Source organism: Canis lupus, chromosome 1 (assembly GCF_003254725.2).
Source record: "Canis lupus dingo isolate Sandy chromosome 1, ASM325472v2, whole genome shotgun sequence".
In the NCBI taxonomy this organism is placed as follows: domain Eukaryota; kingdom Metazoa; phylum Chordata; class Mammalia; order Carnivora; family Canidae; genus Canis; species Canis lupus.
In genome coordinates, this window is record NC_064243.1 from 5,032,924 (window position 1) to 5,056,077 (window position 23,154).

A 23,154-nucleotide genomic window follows, 5' to 3' on the forward strand; every position below is an offset into this window, starting at 1 on the left:
CAGGGATTAGATCTTTTAGGTGGGATCTTAGATGGGTATGTAGAACTTCAGAGGAGAGGACTTACCTTCACCTAGTTTTAAACAAATATAGTGTAACCTTGATGAAGCTTCGTGTGCATTCCTTATACAAGCAGTGCCCTTAATAAGGAAGACGATAGTACACAGCAGACTTGTGGGCGCTCATTACAGGTTCTTACTGAATGTTTTATATTTATATTAATTATTCAACTTAATCTTCACGGCAAGCCTGTGAGTTGGGTAGTATTTTCTCTCGCGTGTTACTGGTGAAGTGGCTGGAACTGGTCTTGTAGGTCAGTTCTCTAATTACACGCAGCCCGCGCATGGCAGAGCCCCATATGCACCTGCACAGACCAGTCTCCAGAGTGCGGATCTGAAACACTGGGCTGCACTGTCTTCTGTATATCTGTACTTTCAGGGACATGCTTCTAGAATATGTGTCTTGTGTGTATGACTCGGTCTGTCTTTTCAAAGCGTTTGCATCATAGAGCGATCAGGAAGGGCCTTTCACTGCCAGCTCGTGGGGCGGCCCGTAGCCACTGTTCTGTTAGTGCTGATGGCTCACAGGGAAGGCCAGATGATTATCCATGACTGAGAGACTGAGGAAAATGAAGGAGAATGGGAAGCTGAGATGGGGATAGCTCACTTTTCATCTGTTTTCACAATTAGAAAACACATTTCCGGGATCCCTGGGTGGCGCAGCGGTTTGGCGCCTGCCTTTGGCCCAGGGCGTGATCCCGGAGACCCGGGATCGAATCCCACATCGGGCTCCCGGTGCATGGAGCCTGCTTCTCCCTCTGCCTATGTCTCTGCCTCTCTCTCTCTCTCTGTGACTATCATAAATAAATAAATACATAAAAAAAAAAAAGAAAAAAAAAAGAAAACACATTTCCACGGTGAGAAGACAGCGCAACTGAGACACGTTTCCTCTGCATGTGGTTCTGTGATGAGGAAGCAGCAGAGGGCGCCGCCGCCATCAGCTTCCTCTCACATTTTAGAAAAGTACAAACCAGAATGTCCTTTGCAGTTTTTGAGAAACTCTCCTGTGGTACCATGTGGTATATTTAGTAAATTCTGGCTACGTCATTGCAGTTGGGAACGACAGCTCTTTGCCCTGTGTTTTAAGAACACTTTCTCTCTCTGTCAAGGATAAAATGCTTTATCATCATGTCCCTGGTGTTGAGGTGGCTCTATCCACTGTTTGTCATCAGTGAGACCCGAGAAACCTGCCTGATTCTAACGAGGCCATCTGCAGGGAGTGGCAGGAAGTAACGGGGACAAGGGAGGATTTATTTATCTGATTCATTCATTATTGAACACGTGTGCTGGACACAGGGCATAGATGTGTCAGGCATGGTGCCTTTCCTCCTCAGGTTGGTGCTGAGCCAGGTGACAGGCACATGTGGGGCTCTAGGGATTCTGGGCATCCTCAGGAAGGGCAGACCAAGAGCAGTTGGGGGTGGGGTAGAGTGACCAGAGCAATGTTCATAGAGGTCACTGGAAAGGGGTCCAGACCAGTTAGTAGGAGTCATGGGGCATGGAAAGGGTACAGCTTTAAATGTGACATAACTTACAAACAGAGCCTGAGTTTGGTGATTGTATAGGGTCATTTCCAGCATTCCATCTTAAACTAAGAATTCTGAGGATGTACCAATTTAGTCCACAAATTCATTGTAGTTTTATTAAAAAATCCCAGTGGGAATTTATGATATATCTTGCATAGACATACTCATGTGCATATGGAATGGCTGACAAAATTTTTCTTTTAAAATTTTAATTGTGAGATAATAAGTTCTTTTCTATGTATGATGTGTGTACAGACCATGCAAAAAACAGTAAAACCCGTGTAGCCACTACACGGTTTAAGAAATGGACCATTGCCAGGGACTTTGAAGTGCCCTGTGTCTCTCCTTCTGGTTCTATATATTGTGTTAACCACTGTTTTGTGTATTAACTGTTCCCTTGCTTTTCTCTTATTTTTTTGTAATTAATCTTCTTTGTATTGTGCACTGACACTGAGAAATGCATAAGACAGATTATCATAAAGCAGACACTTGTGTGATCACCATCCAGATCTTGGTTAAATTTTGAAGATGGATAGTTAGAGGGGACTGGCCTTTGCTCATGTTAAACACACTGACCGATGGTGTATGGTGCCCCTAAAATGAAGCAGAATAGCTATGCACTTCTCTCGCAGCTCCAGAGTCTTTTAACAGATTATTCTCAGAAATGTGAGGCTCACAGCACAGCAATTACCAGCTGTTTTAATGAGTTATACCATGATATACCTGTGTATCTGAGTATATCTTCATCCTTTGGAGGATGTGTATATGTTTCTTTAGAGCATTGGTGTAGAATATGTTGTATAGAATCATTTGTCTCAGAGTGGCTGAGAGGATCTTTAGAATTGGCTCTACAGGAAATATGCATAATCAGAGGATTCATGCCATGTTTAGACTTAGCACAAACCCAGTGAGATATTAGAGTGAGCACTGGCCAATTGAGACGCCTACCTCTCTGTCACAGTATTTTCTCTGAACAAGATAGCCCTTTGTTCTGTTTTCTTGACTCTGTCTCATGGACTTTGCTACACGGTCCTTTGGATTTTATTATTATTATTACAACTTACTGAAAAAAAAAAAAAGCAGAAGACCCTGGTTAGTTCTTGTGCCTCGAGTGAGATTCCTGATACTCAGAAGGGATCGGGCCAAAGCTCTCTCAGTGGGAGATACCTAGGATGAGCAGTATGTCGGCAGCCCACAAGCAAGGCCCCTGCATTTGGCAGGGCTGTCCTCCTCATCCACTCGAGGCCATACCTCATGCTCCTTGGCTTTGGATCCCAACACTGGTCTGGTGAGCTGAGTTCTTAGGCTGGTGACTGCCCAGCCCTGCTGTATTCTTCACCCGCCTTCATCCTTTCACATCAGAGCAGGCATTATTCCAGTGTGCTCAGGAGTAGACTGGGGCCTCATTTTATAAGATATTGCTCAAGCTTCCAGACATTATTCTCTCCCATCCAGACACTGTATTGAGGGGTAGGGCTTTCTGCTTCCCCTACCTCCTAGTGAATAAAAGATCTGTGTCCTTTCTTCTTTCCCTAAAGGTTTGATTCCTTCCCCTTGGAACTTTGTCATATTCCTCCCCCAAGAAACCTGGAAAGTTTTCTCTTTGTATTTTTATGTGCTCTGCCACTTTGACAAGTCATGACTAGATTCAGAGTTTTCTAAAAAGGATCCATATTATCTCTCTTCAAAGAAAAATTTATGATCCCTGTACTTGCACATACTTGCTACTTGCTTCTTTGTGTATTATTACTAAAATCCAGCTAAAAGGCAGTTTAGGAGAAGAAGTATTTTTGTCACCTGACGTGGATTTATGAGAGGCAAGGGGTGGGAAGGATAAACAGTGAGGCAAATACCAAAAGAGGGGTTTGTGAATGAAACTGTGAGTTAAGCTTGTAGAAGTGCCTGCTGTGTTTATCTGTGTCCTGTTCTTTGGGAAATGTGGATGCGTTGCTGGCATTGGGTCCCGGAACCAACCTCAGGTTCTGTGACTCACTGGGAGGAGCTCACAGGACTTAGGATATAATAGTATTAGTGGCGACGACTTATTACAGTGAAAGGCTGCAGAATGAAATTGGTAAAGGGGAAAAGGTATGTGGGGAGGGACAGAGGAAAGCCTTCTGCAGGGCAGTCACCTGGGATGAGCATATTTTCTCCCAGAATGAGTTGTGAAAACACGTGAAAGTCTGTCTGCCTAAGTTCGTGTAAAGACTCGATGCCCAGATTTCTTAGTGGTGACTTGTCACGTAGGCACCCTCTGTCTGGCACTGCCAGCCTCCCAGACCCTCAGAGGGAAGGATGTTGAGCATACACCATGTGGTTGATACAAGCTGTTTGATGCAGTGAGCCACTTGTGTGAGTTAGGAAAGATGAGGTGGGAATTCAGGTGCCGGGCCAGCTAGACCAGTAGGCCTCCCTGAGAGTAGACTGTTCTGGGGCTGCTGTGCTAACTGCTCCATTCCACGGTCTGTGAGCGCTTCTGTTAGAGTGTGGCACAACCTGGAAGGAGCATGCAGGAGATAGTGCAGCTGCAGTTTTGAAGTGTAAATAGAGCTTGAAAAAAGACATGATCAGCGATGCAAAGTATGAGGCAACATGTATTTTTTGATCTTTGTATCAAGCTAATTATTACCAACTTTCAGAAGCTGAATGAAGGGGGTTTTGCCTAGGACAGCAGACTGTAGCCTTTTTAGCAGGATTGGGAGTGAAAGTGATAGAAGCAAAGGGAAAGGATTTTTAACGTGTGCTCTTCTGTCCTTTGACTTTTTGAGTTGTTATAAAAATGCATTTAAAACCTAATGTCTTTTTATTATAGAATTTGAAAATTCTGAATATATAGAAGTTTATAAAGAAGCAAATAAAAACTACCAAGGACAACCTTTGTTTATATTTTGATCCATTTTCAGATATACAGCTATATTTCTATCTGTGGACCACATTTTGTGAACAGTGCCACACTCTGGTTTTTCCCTTTACCATTACATGGTGGGCATTTCCCATATCACTGAATTGTTTTAGCAAATTTGATCTTGAAAAAAAAAGTTATATGGCCTCCCACTGTTTGCTTTTTATCGTGATCTATTGACCCACTCATCCTAACAGGCATCGGTCTCAGTTTTTCATGATTGCAGTGCTATTGTGATGAGTGTTATTTTGTAAAATGTTTGATGATTTGAAAGGTGAAAGTGACATCTGATTGTTTCACATCTGCATGTCTTTGAATATTAATTTGACTACAGCAGAGGTGGGTGGTGGGTAGTCTGTGTGTGGGGGCATTGTCACAGGACCCACCTCGCTGCCGCCCCTCACCGGCACGTGGCTGTGGACACTGTCAGTGTCCTTGCTTGCAAAGTGTGGCCACGTCAAAGCCTGCCTTCCAAGGTGTCTGAGGGCCAGGGTGGTAATAGAGGCACCTCCAGGAGGCTTGGCCCGTGCTGCTGCCCGTGAAGCTTGTTTTTATATTTCTCCTTTAATTGAATTTCCATGTGCTTGTTTGATTGGTTCTGTTGTTTCTACAACTTCTAGTTGTATTCATTGAAAATATTTTCTCCATTTTGTATTTTGCTGTTTAATTTAGTGTATATTGTTTCTGAATTGCTTTGAGGTTTTCAGTTATATGTAAACATAAAACGTACAAAGCCTATGGATTCCCAAACCCTTCCCCCTTAGGACTCTTTCTGTTGAGAATCGATGCCCCTTTTGTTTCCGTACCAGGCAAGAAGATATTTCAAGCTTTACTTGTATATATATTTTTAAGTTTGTTTATTTAAGTTATCTGTATACCAGTGTAGGGCTTGAACTCACAACCCCAAGATGAAGAGTCACATGCTGCTCTGACTGAGCCAGCTCAGTGCTCTCTTATTTTGTTACCAAATTATGTGTCCCTCCCCCCAATATAAAATTTCTTACTAATGAATTTTTCCCTAAGTTTTCTCTGTTATTTTAATCTAGTTATTCTTTTAGATGTATTTAATAATCACTCAGCCAGATTTTAAAATACCTCGTTTGGATTTTTTTTTTAAGATTTTATTTATTTATTCAGGAGAGAGACAGAGAGGCAGAGACATAGGCAGAGGGAGAAGTAGGCTTCCTGTGGGGAGCCTGATGTGGGACTTGATCCCGGGCCCTGGAATCACACCAAGCTGAAGGCAGATGGTGTGCTGCTGAACCACCCAGGTGTCCCTCTCATTTGGATTTTGATCAGATTTGCATTAAATGTATATGTTAATTTGGAAGGCATTGATCTCTTTTCTATTTAGAGTTTCAGACGCTCTCTCTCCTTTAAGTCTCTGTCACTGCTCTCAGGAGTAGTGTTCTCTGTGTGGACCTGCCAGTCACCGATATTTCATTTTTGTGGTGCCATTGTGAGTGAATTCTTTGAGATTATGTTTCTGTGATCTGTTAGATTCAGGCTATATCCTACAGAGTTTCTGCAGTATGCTCTTCATTAAAATACTGTTTAAATAATACATGTGCTGTACTTAACTCTGTAAGACACATAGGAAGTGTTGAAGGGAGAAAAAGAAGGTATGGGTTTCAGAAACTTCTTTTCCCTCCAGAAAAGTGGGGTTTCAGCTATTCAGCAGTAGAACCTGATAAGCCCAGATGACCTCTGTTTAAAGAAATTCTACTTTTAAAGTTTTAATAGTTTGTTTTGAATATTTTTCATAGGTAGCATGTTATCTCATTTTTATAGTTGTGATTCCAAAAATAAATGACTTGTTTCCTCTGTTGATACTAATTGCTTTCTGTGTTTCTAGGTCGATTATTCTCTCTCAGCATTTATCATCATAACAGGAAGACATTAGAAATAGTACAGTCCTGAGTGGTGATTACCTATGAAAATTAGAACAGATAACTCCTCACAGCATCTTCCAGCGGTTGTTAGTATGTTTTTCCTATTCTGTCCGTCTGGTGACCCATTATGAAAAATCAGCATTATAGATTACTGTTCGCAGAGCAGGAGAACCCAGATCTCCATACCTTTTAATGCCAGAGCTCTTCAAGAGTGCACAGTACTCCACCTGGAAACAAGGCCACGTGATTGTGGGACGTGGTACAGATGTGCAAAATGAAACTGTAGGGCTCCTTGTTAAAAATGCAAGGATTTCAAAATGGCAGCAACAGAGCCCAGGCTGCGCCCCTGAAGTGGGCCCTGCAGAGACACAGCTTGTGTGAGGAGCTGCCTCAGGCTCCTGAGGCCTCCCTGCAGCTTCTCTTCATCTGCTGGTCTGGACTCTGGCTTCTGTGTGACTTTTGACTTCAGAGTTGTAGTTTTGTCTTTCTGGTGATTTGCATTTTAAAAATCATTTAAAAGGAAGGGTATGAAGTCTTTGTTTATATTTTCACTTTCAAGGATATTGTTTAAATAATACATTTAGCTTTTTTCATAGATTTTTATTAAGGCAATTGTGAAAATAGAATCTTAAAACAAGCAGCTGGAGGCAGTTACGTCTAATAAGAAATGTAAGAAATGGGTTTTCTCATTTTTTTCCCCCAGGGTGGAGTTAGTGGTTAGAACCTGAGCTTGTCAGGACATTGAACTTAGGGCCACCTCTGGGGTCACCAGCATGTTACCATCTGTGGTTCCTGTGCCTTCTACACACCTCTTTGGGTTTCTTCTTATTTCTTCCCATTCTTTGTTACCTTTCTGGCATCATTTTCGGGGCACATGGTCTGGGCGGGCTACCTTTCCTTGTGGCCCTGTGGTTTCCCTGCGTCAGTAACTAAAACACCACTCACCTTGATGTTGCTTCCCTGACTCTAATGCTCCCTGGGTCCTTGGGGAAAATCACAAGTATGTGTCTGTTGGTGCCGTCCAGTGTTGACTCACCCCTGGTTGCTACTCAGAAGTCTTTTAATTAGCCCTCTTTAAGTTCCCTTTGTATTTCATGTGAGGGTTGTTGGATATGATCACAGTCATCTTCCTGCTCTGTTCCTTGTGCTTGGGCTCACTACCTGCTGTGCTAAGAAAAACTGTCACCCCTTTGCTTCCTGATCGTCCTCTCTCATCTGCCATCACATTGTCACTATATTATAGTCTCTTTGTATTCTTGTTTTTTGTTTTTTTTTTTTTCTTTAGGGAAAAAAATGTCCCACTTCTTTCCAAAGAGTATATCCCAATTTCTATTCCTAAATATATCTGCTCCTACCTCCTCTGGAACCTGTATTTAGCCATTTGTCTCTTAGCATCATCTCAAATCTGTTTTCCCATCATCTTTTTTTCAATTCATGTTTTTTGATTCAAAAATTATTTTAAAAGGAAAAAACACTTCCATACAGATCAGAAAAAATTGGTTGAAAGCTATGGAAAACCTAACCTAAAACTGGCTTAGCAAAAAGGATTCGTGTAGAAAAATCCAGGGAGAGGTTTTATTTCAAACAGTTTGACGCAAGGGCTTGTTGCCTGTCAGTGGGGCTGGATATATCTGGACACCCTGTCCCTCTTCGTCTCTCCCATTCTGATTCTTCCTGCTTCACTGTATTCTGAGTTATACTTCCTCCTTTGAAGGCAGCTCTGGCTAGCCCTAGATCTCATGTCCAAGTCTAAGACCCTCCCTTAAACACCCCCTCCCCAAGAGTCTCATTGCATCTCCTTGGCTCTTGTTGGCTCAAAAACTCATCCTGCCTTAGTCATGTGTCAGGAGGATGGGATGCTCCATATCTGAGCCTGGCTGCTATCATCTAAAGTATGGGGACTGATGTGGGTATGTGTCTCAGAGGAATATCAGAACATGCTTTGTGAGAGAAGCAGAACAGGTGTTGGAGAGTCCAAAACAAATATCCATATACCTTCCCCATAAACATCTCTGGAAAGACTCCCATAAACATCTCTGGAAAGACTAGCCTGGAAAAAATGATGCATACTCAGATTGACTGGACTGTTAGAAAATTGGCCCCCCGGCATGGAAGATAAAATCGGGTCTTGTGAAAAATACATCTGAATTTTTACATCAATAGGAAAAGCTATTTTGAAATACTATTGAATTAATGAGCACTGAGCTTTTTAAGAGTCTAGGTACACACTTTATCCTGTTGAAAATCAAGTTTATTGTCAGCAGTACCAGGAACAGTACCAGCAGCAAATGTAGCCTGTTAGGGTTCTTGCTGGTTGAGAGAAGTGGAGGGTCTGTGGCTCAAAGACTTAGGGGATTTTACTGATGTTGCCACACTCATCAGTTCAGGATTTGGGAGGGATGTTGTCCTACAGATTTGAAAGTTCTCCTTTTCCAGTATCCTTCCAACACAGCTCCAGTTCATTTCACTCATGCTGCCAGTACAACGAATGAAACCAGGGAGAAAGTTCTGATCCTCCTCACATTCAGAGATGACCTCTCTTTTCATAGTCCATGATCTGTGTCTATTCTTAGCTACTTAAATTTCATGTGTATCAGGGGTTTGGAAAGCAATGGAAGTATCTGAAAATAATCAACTGAGAAAAAGAGAAGCTCTGTGTTTACCTTATCTAATATAAGATGCTGAACAAGGAAAGAGGGGGAAGTACTCAAGGTTTTCTTGTCTGAGAGCCTATTCAATTTGATCATTAGAGTCTGATGACTTTCTGTCTTGTTCTTAGTTATTCCTTTATAGTGTTGGTGTCTCTGCAGCTTTAAACTGTTAATACTTGGTGGCAAATATTTTTGAGTTTGTAGGGTCTTCTTTCTTCTTACACACTCTCACCTGAGAATTGCATACTGATGTCCCATCCACATGTCTGTGTCACTGGTGTGTCACTGTGTTCACGTGTTCTTGTTCCTCCGGCAGTCTCTCAGGTGGTGCTTTTGGGCCCCACCTTACTTAGTGCCTGCTCTTCAGGGTGATGTGTGCAGTGGGCTCCTGTTGCCTTTCCTGCCTCAGACAGCACTACTGTGATGTAAGCCCCTTTCCTGTCTGCCTTGGGAAAATCATTCAGTCAACCCAGTCAGTAGTCCTCTCTCTGAACCTTCTTTTACTTCCTGCCTTTTCTGGGTTCTATTTATGGGGCCAAAAAAAAAAAATGAATTCTAATCATAGCTAAGAAATGAGGAATGTTATTAGTAGTGCCATTAATCATGCCGTAGAAGACATGACCTTTTTTCCTAAAGACTGTAGATTATTTTAGGAAACGTTGAATATGCAGAAACAATCCAGTATAATTAAATGTTCAGGTGTTAGAACATTAATGTTAGCAAGGGTTAGAAAAGGAAGAGATTAGCGTAGGCTGGAAGGTGCTATTAGCCATAGAGGTGAATGTTGAAGTTTTGAGGGACTAAATTCCCTCAGGGAAGAGGAAAATGATCTGAGGACACAGATTTGCACATTTCCAGGGTTATGGGTTGGATAGGAAAAGAGCAGCTAGTTGTAATAAGCAGAAGGGGGTCTTCAGAGGAAGGTTGATATAGCTGCTAACAGCTAACGTCTATTGAATGTTACTTTTTTAGTAACATTTTATTTTGATGTAATTTCCAATGTAGAAAAAAATTACAAAAATAATACAAGAACTCCCACATATAATTTTCTGATTTTTTTCACCATAGATTAGTTTTGCTTGTTCTACAACTTTATATCAGTACAGGATGTACTCTTTTGTGTCCAGATTCTTTCAGCGAAATGCCTTGAGTTTCATTTATACTGTTGCAAGTATTGCTAGTCATTCCTATTTATTGATGAGTACTATTTCACTGAATGAATATGCCACAATTTGCTTACCTGTTTTCCTATTGATGGACAGGGAATTTGTGTTGTTTCCTGTTTGGGGCACTTATGAATAAGGCTATTACAGAACTCTTGTGAAAGTCTTTTTTTTGTGGACATAAGTTTTTTTATTTCTCTTGGCAAAATACCTAGTACTGGAATCGTTGGTTTATGTATTAAAAATTATCATTTTTATGTATAAGAAAATTCTATGTATAAGAAATGGCCAAAATATTTTTTTAGATTGTTTGTACATTTTCTACTCCCACCAGTGTTGTATGAGTGTTCTGGTTGCTTTATATCCCAGTCGACGTTTGATGTTATTAGTCTTTTAAATTTTAGTTGTTCTGACATGTGGGAGTAGGATCGATCATCAAGGCTTTGATTTACATCTCCCTAATGGCCAGTAGTGGTGAGCGCCTTTTCATGTGCCTCTTGGCCATTTTCATATCTTCTTTTTGAAATGTCTACTAATCCTTTCAACTTTTAAAAATAATGACTTATCTGTTCCTGAATTATAGGAATTCTTTATGTATTCTGAATACTAGTCCTTTGATAGATAAATGTTCTACAAAATATCTCATCCCAATCTGTGGCTGGCTTATTAATTTCCTTAATGGTATTTTTAAAACATTTTTTAATTGAAGTATAATTGATGTATAACATTATATTACTTTCTGTGTCTGGATTAGCTCACTTAACATAATGTCCTTTAGGTCTATCCATGTTGTTGCAAATGAAGGATTTCCTTTTTTGTAGCTGAATAATATTCCTTTAGTGTGTTTGTATGTGTGTTACATATTTTTTGATATGATTTTTTACATGTGTATTACATATTTTTCCATTCATCCATTGATGGACACTTGGGTTGTTTCCATGCCCTATTGTAAATAGTACGGCAGTGAACATGAAGATGCAGAGGTTTTTTTGACATAGTGATTATATTTCCTTTGGACAAATACCCAGAAGTGGAATTGCTGGATCATATAGTAGTTTTTAAAAAGGATTTTTGAGGAACATCTATACTGTTTTCCATAGTGGAAAGTATAAATTAGTGCAGTTAATTATCACCGACAGTGAGGGCTCCCTTTTCTCCACATCCTCACTAATACTTGTTATTTCCTATTTTGCTTTTCAATAATAGCCATTCTGACAGGAGTGAGGAGATATCTCAGTTGGTTTTGATTTACATTCTCTTATGATGATTTATGTCAAGCATCTTTACATGTGTCTGTTGGCCATCTCTATGTCTTCTTTGGGAAGAGGTCTATTTAGATTCTCTGTCCCTTTTTAATTGGATTTTCTTTTGATACTGAGTTTTATGGATTCTTTATATATTTTATATATCAATCCCTTATTGACTATATTATTTGCAGATATTTTCTTGCATTCAGTAGGTTATCTTTTCACTTTGTTGATGGTTTCCTTTGCTGTGCAGAAGCTTTTTAGTTTGACATAGTCCCATTTATTTACTTTTGCTTTTGTTAACTTTGCTTTTGGAGACAGATCCAAAAATGTATTGCTTTTGGAGACAGATCCAAAAATGTATAAGTCAAGGAGTTTATGTTTTTTTTTTTTCTAGGATTTTTATGGCTTCTGGTCTTACATTCAAGTCTTAATCCATTTCAAGTTAATTTTTGTGTATGGTGTAAGATAGTGGGCCAATTCTTTTTTTTTTTTCTGTATGGCTGTCCCATGTCCCCAACACTATTCATTGAAGAGATCATCCTTTCCCCATTGTATATTCTTGCCTCTTAATAGTATCTTTTCATGATTAGGAGTTGCTCATTTTGATAAAATCTAATTTATTAGTTTTTTTATTTCGTACTTTTTTTGGTGGGGGGGTTTAAAAACTTTTCCTATTCCAAGTTATAGAGATGTTCTTTCTTCTGATTGTATGATGGTTTTAACCCTTACATTTAGGTCTATGATCCATCCCTAATTAATTTTTGTGTTAAGTGTAAGGTAAGGGCTGAAGTTCATTCTGTTTTTCCATATGGATAGTAAGGTTTTTTTGTGAAAAGACTTTGTTTCTCATTGAATTATTTTGATGTCGTTGTCAAAAGTCAATTGTTTGTAAAAGTGTTGGTAGGTATTTAGATCCGTCTATTCTGTTCTGTTGATCTATCTGTATGTCTTAGAGTGATGACACGCTGTCTTGATTGCTGTACCTCTACGGTAAGTCTTGAAGTCAACTTTTTTTCTTCTTCTTAAGATTGTATGGCTCTTTTAGGTCCTATTTCCATTTGAATTTTAGAATCAGATTGTCAGATTTTATTATTTACTTATTTTTCTATATTGATTCTTTATAAATTATTAAATTCCTGCTGGGTTTATGATTACAATTACATTAAATCTGTAGATCATTTGGGTAAATAGATGCATTTATAATTATTGAGTCTTGTAATCCATGTACATGGTACATATCCACCTTCTGCTTGGCAGTAGGCTTGGCTCTTTAGATAGAGGAATAATATTGACATAATGCATGTAAGGTGCTTAGCATATTTAGCCTGGGAGATATAATAATCTACACTGTAATGTTAATATATATTATTAGTTCCATTAATCTTCACAAAGCCTTATAAAATACTTTCTATTCGTGTTCTTATTTCACTTAGCTTAGAGCTTGAATGTGGTTACACAGCTAGTAAATGGCTGGGCAGGGTTTGGAATGAAGCCTATCATGACTAAAAGCCATGCTTGTAAGTGAATGTCACTGGAAGCCAAGGGCAGTGAGCCTTGAATTTAATTTCTCTGCATTTTGGGGATGGCCTTATGCTTTGTAGGTTAGAGCTGGAGTTACCAGAATTTATTCTGACTGGTTTAAGCAACGGAGGAACTCAGTAGGGGTATATTAGCTCAAGTGAAGGAACCCAGGCCACTTATGACTTAGTTCTAGGAAGGTTGAGGAGGGGAGGTGAGTAAGCATGAGACTCACAATGGAGGAATTGACACAAATTTGGGGGAGCCATAAATGATTCTCCAGCATATATTGTCTGCTGATTTATAGATTTTTTTCTCTATTGACAGTAATATGAAAGCAGAACTTTATGAGAATTTAAAATATTACATACTATATAATATATATTTATTATTATAAATTTTTAGTATTTAAGCAAATAAGTAATTATGTTTCCTCCTTTTGTGTTTTAATTTATTATATAATTCTATATTATATTAATCTATTATAATAGACACATACTGTTTAAATCATGTCTCTGTCACTTACCAGTGGCATGACCTTGGGTGAGGTACTCTTAATCTCTCTGTATATTTCTCTCATCTGTGAATTCAGAAAACTATAATACCTAATTTATAGTAGGATTTTAAGATATTCTAGTCTTTTAAGCTACTATAAAGTGCTTAACACAATGGTTGGTGTACAGTAAGTACTCAAGAATATTGCCTATTTTATATATTTAACATAGAACATATGTGCAGATTGTTTAAATGTAGGGTAAGCTTAAATAGCCTTTTTCTCTTAGAGATACAAGCAGAAGGAGTTCTGACCTTTCAAGATACTGCAAATGTTAAAGTTGTTCTAAAGTGGGAGAATATTTGGTAATAAAATAACAATAGTCTTTTTGCTTCCACAGAGATTTCATGTTTATTAGCTTAGACAATTGCCATTGAGATGTTATTGGCTGTTGTACTTTGGGGTCCATTTTCTGCAGTGTCCTGAGGACAAGCCACATGGAAAATGAACTCGTGGTTTTCTGTATGGCATCGTCTGGCTGCCAGCACACATGCCAGCCGGTTGGAGGTCTCTCTTGATTTTGCACATGGCTGTGCAGTAATATAGAGCAGAGCAGAGCCACATCTGGTCCATTCAGAATGTCATTACTGTGTCTCCTCTGAGGCTTGGCTTTTCACACATTTCCTCCGTGCTTCCGTTGAGCCCTGCAGAGGTGACAGTGGAGCTGTTGCCTGGGAAGGGTCAGTGTCTTTTGGCATTCATTCCTGCAGCAGGGGAGAGGGGGAGAGAAGCTGCACTGTTGTTGCTAATTACTCAGCAGAAGGGGACCTGTGGGCTGTCCCTGTCCTTGGTACTGAAGGCCTCACAGTGCCCTCCTGTGGGGCTGGAAAGCTCCAAGGGGCTCATTACTGTGTCCCAGAAGAGGCTGCTGGCAAAGTGGCCCGAGACTGTGCTTCAGATGACACTGTGTAGAATTCTTAGGGTAGGGCTTTGGCTTTACTTTGTCCCTTGAAATCACTCACCTAAGGTCAAGGAACCTTTTTCTGTCCCCTTCTTCTTTCCCCTGCGTGACTCACCTCTTACCTTTGTTGAGGTGTCTCTCTCTGAAGAGAGCTTACATCCAAATGGAGGAGCTCTTATGTTGTCCTGCATGGTGGTCATGTTTCAGGGTAAATGTGTGAAGCTCATCATCACAGGAAGCTCGGCAGTACATGCATAGGCTCTCCATGCGTAAGGGCCTTGGAAAGTGGATTTGTGTGCCTGGGTTGGGATGGTCCATGGTTAGCTAATCAGAGGAGGGGCGAGGCCTCTGGTCTCATGCTGTTGGTAGCATGGGCATGGATTTCTGCCTACTAGTAAGCGTGTGAAAGATGTGTGTGCGGGGCTTCTTGTCTCTTCCATACTCCCCTGCTCTCAAACTCCTCATTCCTATGAACATTGCCCTCCTTGTTCCCTTCTGTTTAATGTCTGGGCCACTCTGGCATCTGCTCTCTTAGAGGCTCCGTACCATGATTGCTGTTAGCTTAATCAAATCAGAAGAACTTTAGCCTCCTTAGCAACATTGGCCTCCATCAGTTACATGTAACCTCCAGGTTCACCCCAGGCATCCCCCCCCCCCCCCACTCACTTTTGAGATCATGTTTCCAGGATATGCACTTGTTTCTCTGTCTCTGGAGAACAGCTATGCTACCAGCCTCAAGCCAGATGCCTGCATCCAGGACTTGGCCATATGAGGCATTCTCTAGGAAGCAGCAAGTCTAAGGACTCTTGACTTGTCCTGCATTCGCATATCATAATTTCAAAAATCTTAAAATCTTTTCAGGATCATAATTTTAAAAATCTTAAATCTTTTCAGGATCCATTGAAAATGGATATGTGAAGCTTGTTGTTATACGTTTTAAAAATAACACAGAACACCTACCTCTTATTGGAAAAGTTGGCCTTTCTTGGAGAACTGATGTTTTCAGTGGCTGCATAAAGGTAATTTGTTGTTTCATTTTCTTAATGTAACCTGATTTCTGTCAATGTATATTTCTTTTTTCTTTAATAATAAATTTATTTTTTATTGGTGTTCAATTTGCCTACAGAATAACACTCAGTGCTCATCCTGTCAAGTGCCCCCCTCAGTGCCCGTCACTCATTCACCCCCACCCCCTACCCTCCTCCCCTTCACCACCCCTAGTTCATTTCCCAGAGTTAGGAGTCTTCATGTTCTGTCTTCCTTTCTGATATTTCCTACCCATTTCTTCTCCCTTCCCTTCTATTCCCTTTCACTATTATCTATATTCCCCAAATGAATGAGACCATACAATGTCTGTCCTTCTCCGATTGACTTATTTCATTCAGCATAATACCCTCCAGTTCCATCCATGTGGAAGCAAATGGTGGGTATTTGTCATTTCTAATGGCTGAGTAATATTCCATTGTATACATAGACCACATCTCTTTATCCATTCATCTTTCGATGGACACCGAGGCTCCTTCCACAGTTTGGCTATTGTGGACATTGCTGCTATAAACATCGGGGTGCAGGTGTCCCAGCGTTTCATTGCATCTGTATCTTTGGGGTAAATCCCCAGCAGTGCAATTGCTGGGTCATAGGGCAGGTCTATTTTTAACTCTTTGAGGAACCTCCACACAGTTTTCCAGAGTGGCTGCACCAGTTCACATTCCCATCAACAGTGTAAGAGGGTTCCCCTTTCTCCGCATCCTCTCCAACATTTGTGGTTTCCTGCCTTGTTAATTTTCCCCATTCTCACTGGTGTGAGGTGGTATCTCATTGTGGTTTTGATTTGTATTTCCCTGATGGCAAGTGATGCAGAGCATTTTCTCATATGCATGTTGGCCATGTCTATGTCTTCCTCTGTGAGATTTCTGTTCATGTCTTTTGCCCATTTCATGATTGGATTGTTTGTTTCTTTGGTGTTGAGTTGAATAATTTCTTTATAGATCTTGGAATCTAGCCCTTTATCTGATATGTCATTTGCAAATATCTTCTCCCATTCTGTAGGTTGCCTTTTAGTTTTGTTGACTGTATTCTTTGCTGTGCAAAGGCTTCTTATCTTGATGAAGTCCCAATAGTTCATTTTTGCTTTTGTTTCTTTTGCCTTCGTGGATGTATCTTGCAAGAAGTTACTGTGGCCGAGTTCAAAAAGGGTGTTGCCTGTGTTCTCCTCTAGGATTTTGATGGAATCTTGTCTCACATTTAGATCTTTCATCCATTTTGAGTTTATCTTTGTGTATGGTGAAAGAGAGTGGTCTAGTTTCATTCTTCTGCATGTGGATGTCCAGTTTTCCCAGCACCATTTATTGAAGAGACTGTCTTTCTTCCAGTGGATAGTCTTTCCTCTTTTATAGAATATTAGTTGACCATAAAGTTGAGGGTCCACTTCTGGATTCTCTATTCTGTTCCATTGATCTATGTGTCTGTTTTTGTGCCAGTGCCACACTGTCTTGATGACCACAGCTATGTAGTACAACCTGAAATCTGGCATTGTGATGCCCCCAGCTATGGTTTTCTTTTTTTAAAATTCCCCTGGCTATTCGGTGTCTTTTCTGATTCCACACAAATCTTAAAATAGTTTGTTCTAACTCTCTGAAGAAAGTCCATGGTATTTTGATAGGGATTGCATTAAACGTGTAAATTGCCCTGGGTTGTCAATGTATATTTCTGACACTGCTTTTAGAGTCCTAGTTTTACTGTTCTCATGTCTGAAGATATGTGCATATTCTCTTAGCTGTTGACAGCTGATTGATTCATTCAACAGGTACTTGTTGAGTACCTTCTGTTTTTTGTTGAGTGTGGGGGAGCAGGAGCAGTGGGTAGCATGCAGCAGCATTTCTGCGCCTCTGCCCTCCCATGAAGCCCCTCTGTCTGTGTTGTGGAGAAGAAGTAGAGCTCTAGGTTGAACCAAACAAGTAGCAGTTACTCAACATCTTAATTGCTCTTATACCAGGATACAGATATTTCCTTGAAACCCTTCCTTGAACAGTTATATCAGTTTGTACCTCACCAAAAATTATCCCCATGGATGGGAGAGTTTATTTAGTGTTTGGGAGTTGGCAGGGACAGAGGGAAGAAGAGGTAGAGGAGGGTGAGAGTCCTTGAAACAGTTCTGTTTTCTTCTGGGATCTTGTGCCCATGGATGCTGGGGTTCTCCTTGTTCTCCATCTTTATTTTGTTCTCCATCAGGATTTACGTATTCCTGGTGAGCCCGTGAGATCTATCTTGAGTAACTTTATTCCACCATACAAGTACAGACACCTTGTGAGAATAGTTACCAATGATGATTGAGATTGAGAGCAGTGCTATCATTGACTGTTTTTTTTTCATTGACTGTTAAAATCAGTTAATTATCATTAAGTATTATCTCTTAAGCCACTTGCTATTTGATACAATGAACTGCTTTATTGATTCTATTTATTTGTAAACAAATATTTTAATTTTGGTACAGATTATTTTTATCATATACATAAATATTGTTTCACATCTTGAAGAGCACAGACTTGTGTTTTTCAGTGGGTCTTATAAAAATATGTACTAAAATAAAATGTTAAAGCCAGAGTAGACCTTGAGGTCCAAGAAAGGTAGAATACAGATATGAAAGACTTAAATGTGTCCATGTGATTATAAAAATGATGTCATTTGTTCTGTGTTTTTTTGTTGTTTGGAGCAGGATGAGAGCAGGGTGAGGGAAGTGTAGTAATTCTACAAAGAAACAAAGCTTTATCCCAGCTCTCACAGCCTCTGGTGGGACTTTATGTCAGGTAGACTAAGCTGTGTAACAGACCATCCTAAATAGCATTTTAGCTGCAAATACAGGGACAGATTTTTTACAGCAACCAGAAGCTGAAGGTGCAGCTTCAGAATGAGCTCCAGGCAGTGATTCTATAGGTTGCTTGACCAACGTGACTCACATGTGCAGGTTTCTAACAGAGTGGCTTGATCTGCAAATGGGGCTGTGAGTCCTTGAAGTCAGGCATGAACTGCCTGTTCCCACACACTTTTTCCCTGCAGTTCCCTCTCCCAGCTGGGCTTTGGGAGGAGGTGGAGCGGGGCTGCACAGCTGACCCTCCCCTGTGGGCCTGCGGTTCATGATTTGGGGTTTGGTAGTTAAGACTGAGATGTCCTCAGAGTTTTTCAAGAAAAAAAGTGGAGGTAAGTGATGTCCTGTCCCTTCTGTTTGCCTGCACAGATCAGGAATTTCCCTCAAGCATCTGATCAGTGTAACTATAGTGAAACTCTAAAACATGTGTTAAGAAATTGCTCTAGAGTTAAAAATATTTCATAAATGAGGGTAAATGGTAAAAAAAGTTTCTTATATATACATAACTATTAAAAGCCAAAAAGCTAAATCTCCTGTTTGTTGTGGAGATTGTATAAGTAGTGTCCCGGACAGAGCCTCCTGACACTGTTGTTCACACCATCAGGGACAGGTCTGTTTGAAAGTGTCACCCACATCAGTGATTCTGGGTCCAGGCCAGAAAGCAAAGAAGTGCTATGAATGATCATGATAATGACAGGTGGAGGAGCTGCCGTTGCACTGTGGTATTTGATGTGGTGTGTGGTCTCACCGGTGGGGAGCTGAGGTCCTCCTGGTGTATTGTCGCCAGAGGATTTCTTTCCATCAGAGGAGTGTGAGGGCTGTCAAGCTAACGCTTGCTGCCACTGAGGCCATTCAAATCACATGTATCTGTAGCCTGATGCCTGGAGTCCAGCGTCAGCAACTCATCGTTTTATACGGGGGATTACTCAACCTTAAACATTTTTAAGAAATCACGTTAAAAACTGATCAGTATTTTTTTTTACCTTTTAAAAGTCAGATTATGATCTCAAATACATTTTAAAGATGCCTGCAGTGGCTGCTGTTGGTTATGAGTCCACGCAGGCCAGCTGCTCTATAACTGGTTGCCATGCTGTTTTACAAACTCGTTTTGAGTAGCCAGGGTAGTCGCCCCACTGCAGTCTTCAGTAGAATTCAGTGTAATTCAAAATGAAACACTCTCCTGCTCTGCCTTCCCTCCATTCCTATCAGAAGTGCTGGTTGGTGGAGTTTCCTTTGTTAAGGCTTTTCTTATACCTGTTCCTAGTGCTTCGTCCTTTCATGCCTTCCTTGGCATTTTTTTGTGTTATTTTAATATTACTTCTAAATCTATGTGGAGCTTGGTATTGGTTGTAATCCAAGCTAGATATTTTAGTATAACTGTGGTTGTGCTTTATGCAAGTGAAGTCTGCTGATGGGTGTGTCACAGTTCAGTGTGCAGTGGTGGCTGTGCCCTCCCTCCCCCCAGGAAAGATGCCCTAGCAGGTTTGCTGGTGGTGCTGCAGTGACCTGGGTGATTCCAGGAGTAAGCACCTTGGGAGGAGCCCAACGCCCCACTCCTTGCCCTTGGATTTTGCAGAGTTCATTGGTCAGTGAGGGGTAGGTAAGAAGAACAGACAGACTCCCTTAGGGAAGGTGAGTTCTGCCTACTGCATAGGTGTGCATGTTTCTAGAACTTTGTGCTGAAAGAGATTGATTTAGGGAAGGGTAGTTGGAAACATACTTATCTTGAGGAAGAAGGCAGAAGGTGAGTGGAGGAAGGTTGGGGGTGTCTAAAATACCTCTCCTTCTCTCTCCTTGCCCCGGCCCCCAGGATGGAAGTGATTTCTTATGGAGAAGGGACCAGATGGAGAAGGAGCTGCCTTGTGCAGACACAACTCTCTCTGGCAGCTGAGGGGCTGAATGCAGCCAGAGTAAGCCATTTGCTGAGGAGTGCAGGGCTTGCGAGTGGCATCCTTGTGGAAGAGTTCTTACACCTCTTGACTGCTCCTCCTGAATTTCCTTCTCCACCTCCCTCTGGAATGTTGGGGCAGCCCAGGGTGTCACCTTCTCCTCCATGGTCTCCTCCTTGCTCATGGTTCTAGCCACTGTGCCTGTGCTGCTGGATTTTGATGAGGTTTAAGTAACAAAACCAAGAGACTGCTAAACCAGTAGTTAAGATAATGAAGAGCACTGGGGTAGAGAAAGGTGTGGGTCCACAGGACCGCTGACTGGATGTATTATCCTGGGCATCGACGTGGAAGCCACGGAGCTTCCTTCATCAAATGGCCATAATGGTAGCTGTTTATTCCTGAAGGACTCCTGCTGCCTAAGCACAGAGACACATTTTAGCCCCCGGGAATGGCTTTGGTCCCTCTGTTCTCAGCCCCCATGAGCCCTCCTCTGTGGTCTGTGAACTGTGGTCCCTGCTCTGCTAGAAACAGAGGGTGTGGTGGAATGGGCTCTCATTGGGCTGATGTGTACTGTTCCAGGACCTGGAGAGCCATTGGGAGCAAGGTCTAGTGTTGGGCTCCTCAGGCTGCCCTGCTGGGTGGCCCCCACCTCATGTGGTCTGCTCTTTCCACTGTCAGGGCTGAGGATGTTTCGTGTTCGCTGTGTCTTCACTCAGGTCTCCTCCAGAAGTGGGAACCACTTCACATCACTCATTTACTAGACCATCTCAGGTTGGTTGTTTGTTTTTGACTTTTGGAATGTTTGTATTCCTTAAATTTCTCTATGAGAAACATTTTTTGGAGTCAGGACTCATTTAGTCCAAATGGTGAGTGCTCTTGGCCATATTTGATTGTGTATAGATCTCTGAAAGCAATGTTTATGCTGACACCTATAATATTTTATATATTTCTCTATGTAGGTATCTATAATACCTGTATCTATAATTAGGTTGATATTGATAGGTTCATTTTATGCTGATATCTAAGAGTAAGCTTTATATTCCAATTAATAAAACACTAACACAGGGCACAAGTCATGGCAAAAAATGAGCCAAGATTTTAGCCTTGATACTACTTCATAATTTCTTGAGAAATATAGTTAATTCTTGAGTATTAAATAAAGTAGTAGATGTAAATGCTTGGATTAGCATCTGACGAATAGAACATGTTAAAAAAATATAGCTAATGTGATACACTCATGTTCATTTCATAGCAGCATTATTCACAGTAGCCCAAAGATGGAAGAAACCCAGGTGTCCCCCGGCAGGTGCATGGGTAGCCACAACTTGGTGTCCAAATACCATGGAATGTTGTCTCCTGGAAGGAGATTCTAGCACATGCTACAGCATGGGTGAACCTTGAGGGCATTATGTTAAGTGAAATAAGCCAGACACAAAAGGTCAAATACTGTAGGATTCCAGTTGTATGAGGTACCATACAAGGTACCAGTTTACAGAGGCATTGAGGAGAATGGTGGTTCTCAGGGGCTGGGGAGATGCAAGGAGGGGCAGTTATCGTTTCATAGGTTCCAGAGTGTTGGTCTTGCAAGATGAAAAGAGCTCTGGGGGTAGGTGGTGCTGATAGCCACACAGCAGTGTAAATGTGCGTAATGCCCTAAGCTGTATGCTTAAAGATGGTTACAATGGCAAAGTTTTGTTGCATGTGTCTTCCCATAATTAGAAAATAAATTTAAAACTATAGCTCATTAACAATAATCACTATCAGCATCTCCCTCTGATTCAGGTCCCCGTGGCACTTGAGATGCAGCTGGTACTTCTCCCCAGACCCTGCTCTTCTGCAGCAGTGGCGGAGGGAGTAGGAGGTTAGCACCCCCTTCTCCCTCACCCTCACCTCCAGATACCAGATTCTCCTCAGTGTCAGTACTTCTTCCCTCTCTGCCCTATGAGTTACTACCACCGACAGTTGAGGGCTCTTAGCACCACTTCACTGGCATGTAACAATAACCATCATTCCTGTGCTGTTCTCGCTGCCCCCCCCACCCCGTTTTATTGCTCTTTTGTGTATCGGACGTGCATTTATTGGCACGGGTGGAGGTGAGGAGGGGCAGCCAACCTGCCACCCTCATGACCCCGTTGCCCCCCAGCGCCCAATTCCTGAGACTTCCAGCACTTCTTGCTCTCACAGTCTTGGTGTGGCCCCTGCCTTCTTGTGTAATTCTGCTCTCTCTTCTCTCCTCCCTCTTCTTTCACTTCAACCTTCATGACGAGGCTTAATTTATACATTTATACATCTATTACTTAAACTTGTAAATCAGGTCCAGTTGGCCCTTTTGTCCTTTCTCTTATGAATATTTATGTTTATTTTGTAGAGTTGTTCTATAATGGACATAACTCTTTTGGACGAATATGGGAAACCCTTTTGGTGTCTCAGTTCCCCTGTTTGCATGAGATCTTCTGTGCCCTCTGATGGCCCTAACTTCTTGGGACAGACTTACTGTGTTGACTATGTGGACTCGGAAGGCAAAGTGCACGTGGAGCTGGTGTGGATCAAAGAGACAGAAGAATACTTCATCGTGAGCCTGGTCCTTTACCTGAAGATAGCAAAAATAAACCACTGGTTTGGGACAGCATACTAAGTATTGCCTGGGGGTGGCAAAATATTGCTGCTGTTTGTTTATTTTGAACTAACTGGTTTTGTTCTTGGTGTTGGAAATTGAAATAAAGCAGTTATCTGTTTGATGCTTTTTCTTTCACATTAGAAATTATGATCCCTGGGCCATTTTAAAGTTTATGTTCAGAGAATTTAAGTTAAATTTTAAAAACATGAAATAGCAAATCCCAATGAAAATTCATATAAAATAAGAAAAAAGATACTTCTGCCCTTAGAATTTAAAAGACAAGGAATTCTGCTTAAGCATGTGATCATGGGATCACTGTGTGTATGTGTGTATGTGTATGTGATCACTCCATGCATGTGTATGTGTGTGC

General features: G+C 41.1%; 1 protein-coding gene across 6 annotated transcripts in view; it reads left to right on the top strand.

Moving 5' to 3' along the window:
* Positions 1–22,905, top strand: part of FBXO15 (F-box protein 15) — a 47,482-nt gene extending 24,577 nt beyond the window's left edge. For 4 of the 6 annotated variants that reach the window (XM_025422008.3, XM_025422010.3, XM_025422011.2 and 1 more), the window contains 2 exons: positions 15,308–15,432; positions 22,536–22,905. In XM_025422008.3, the coding sequence (XP_025277793.1) occupies positions 15,308–15,432; positions 22,536–22,802 (392 nt within the window). In that variant the 3' untranslated portion in view covers positions 22,803–22,905. Of the gene's footprint in view, positions 1–15,307; positions 15,433–20,845; positions 20,939–22,535 lie in introns of all 6 variants that reach the window. The other 2 variants (XR_003126007.3, XM_025422012.3) reach the window with 2 other exon arrangements.
* The last annotated feature ends 249 nt before the right edge of the window (positions 22,906–23,154 follow it).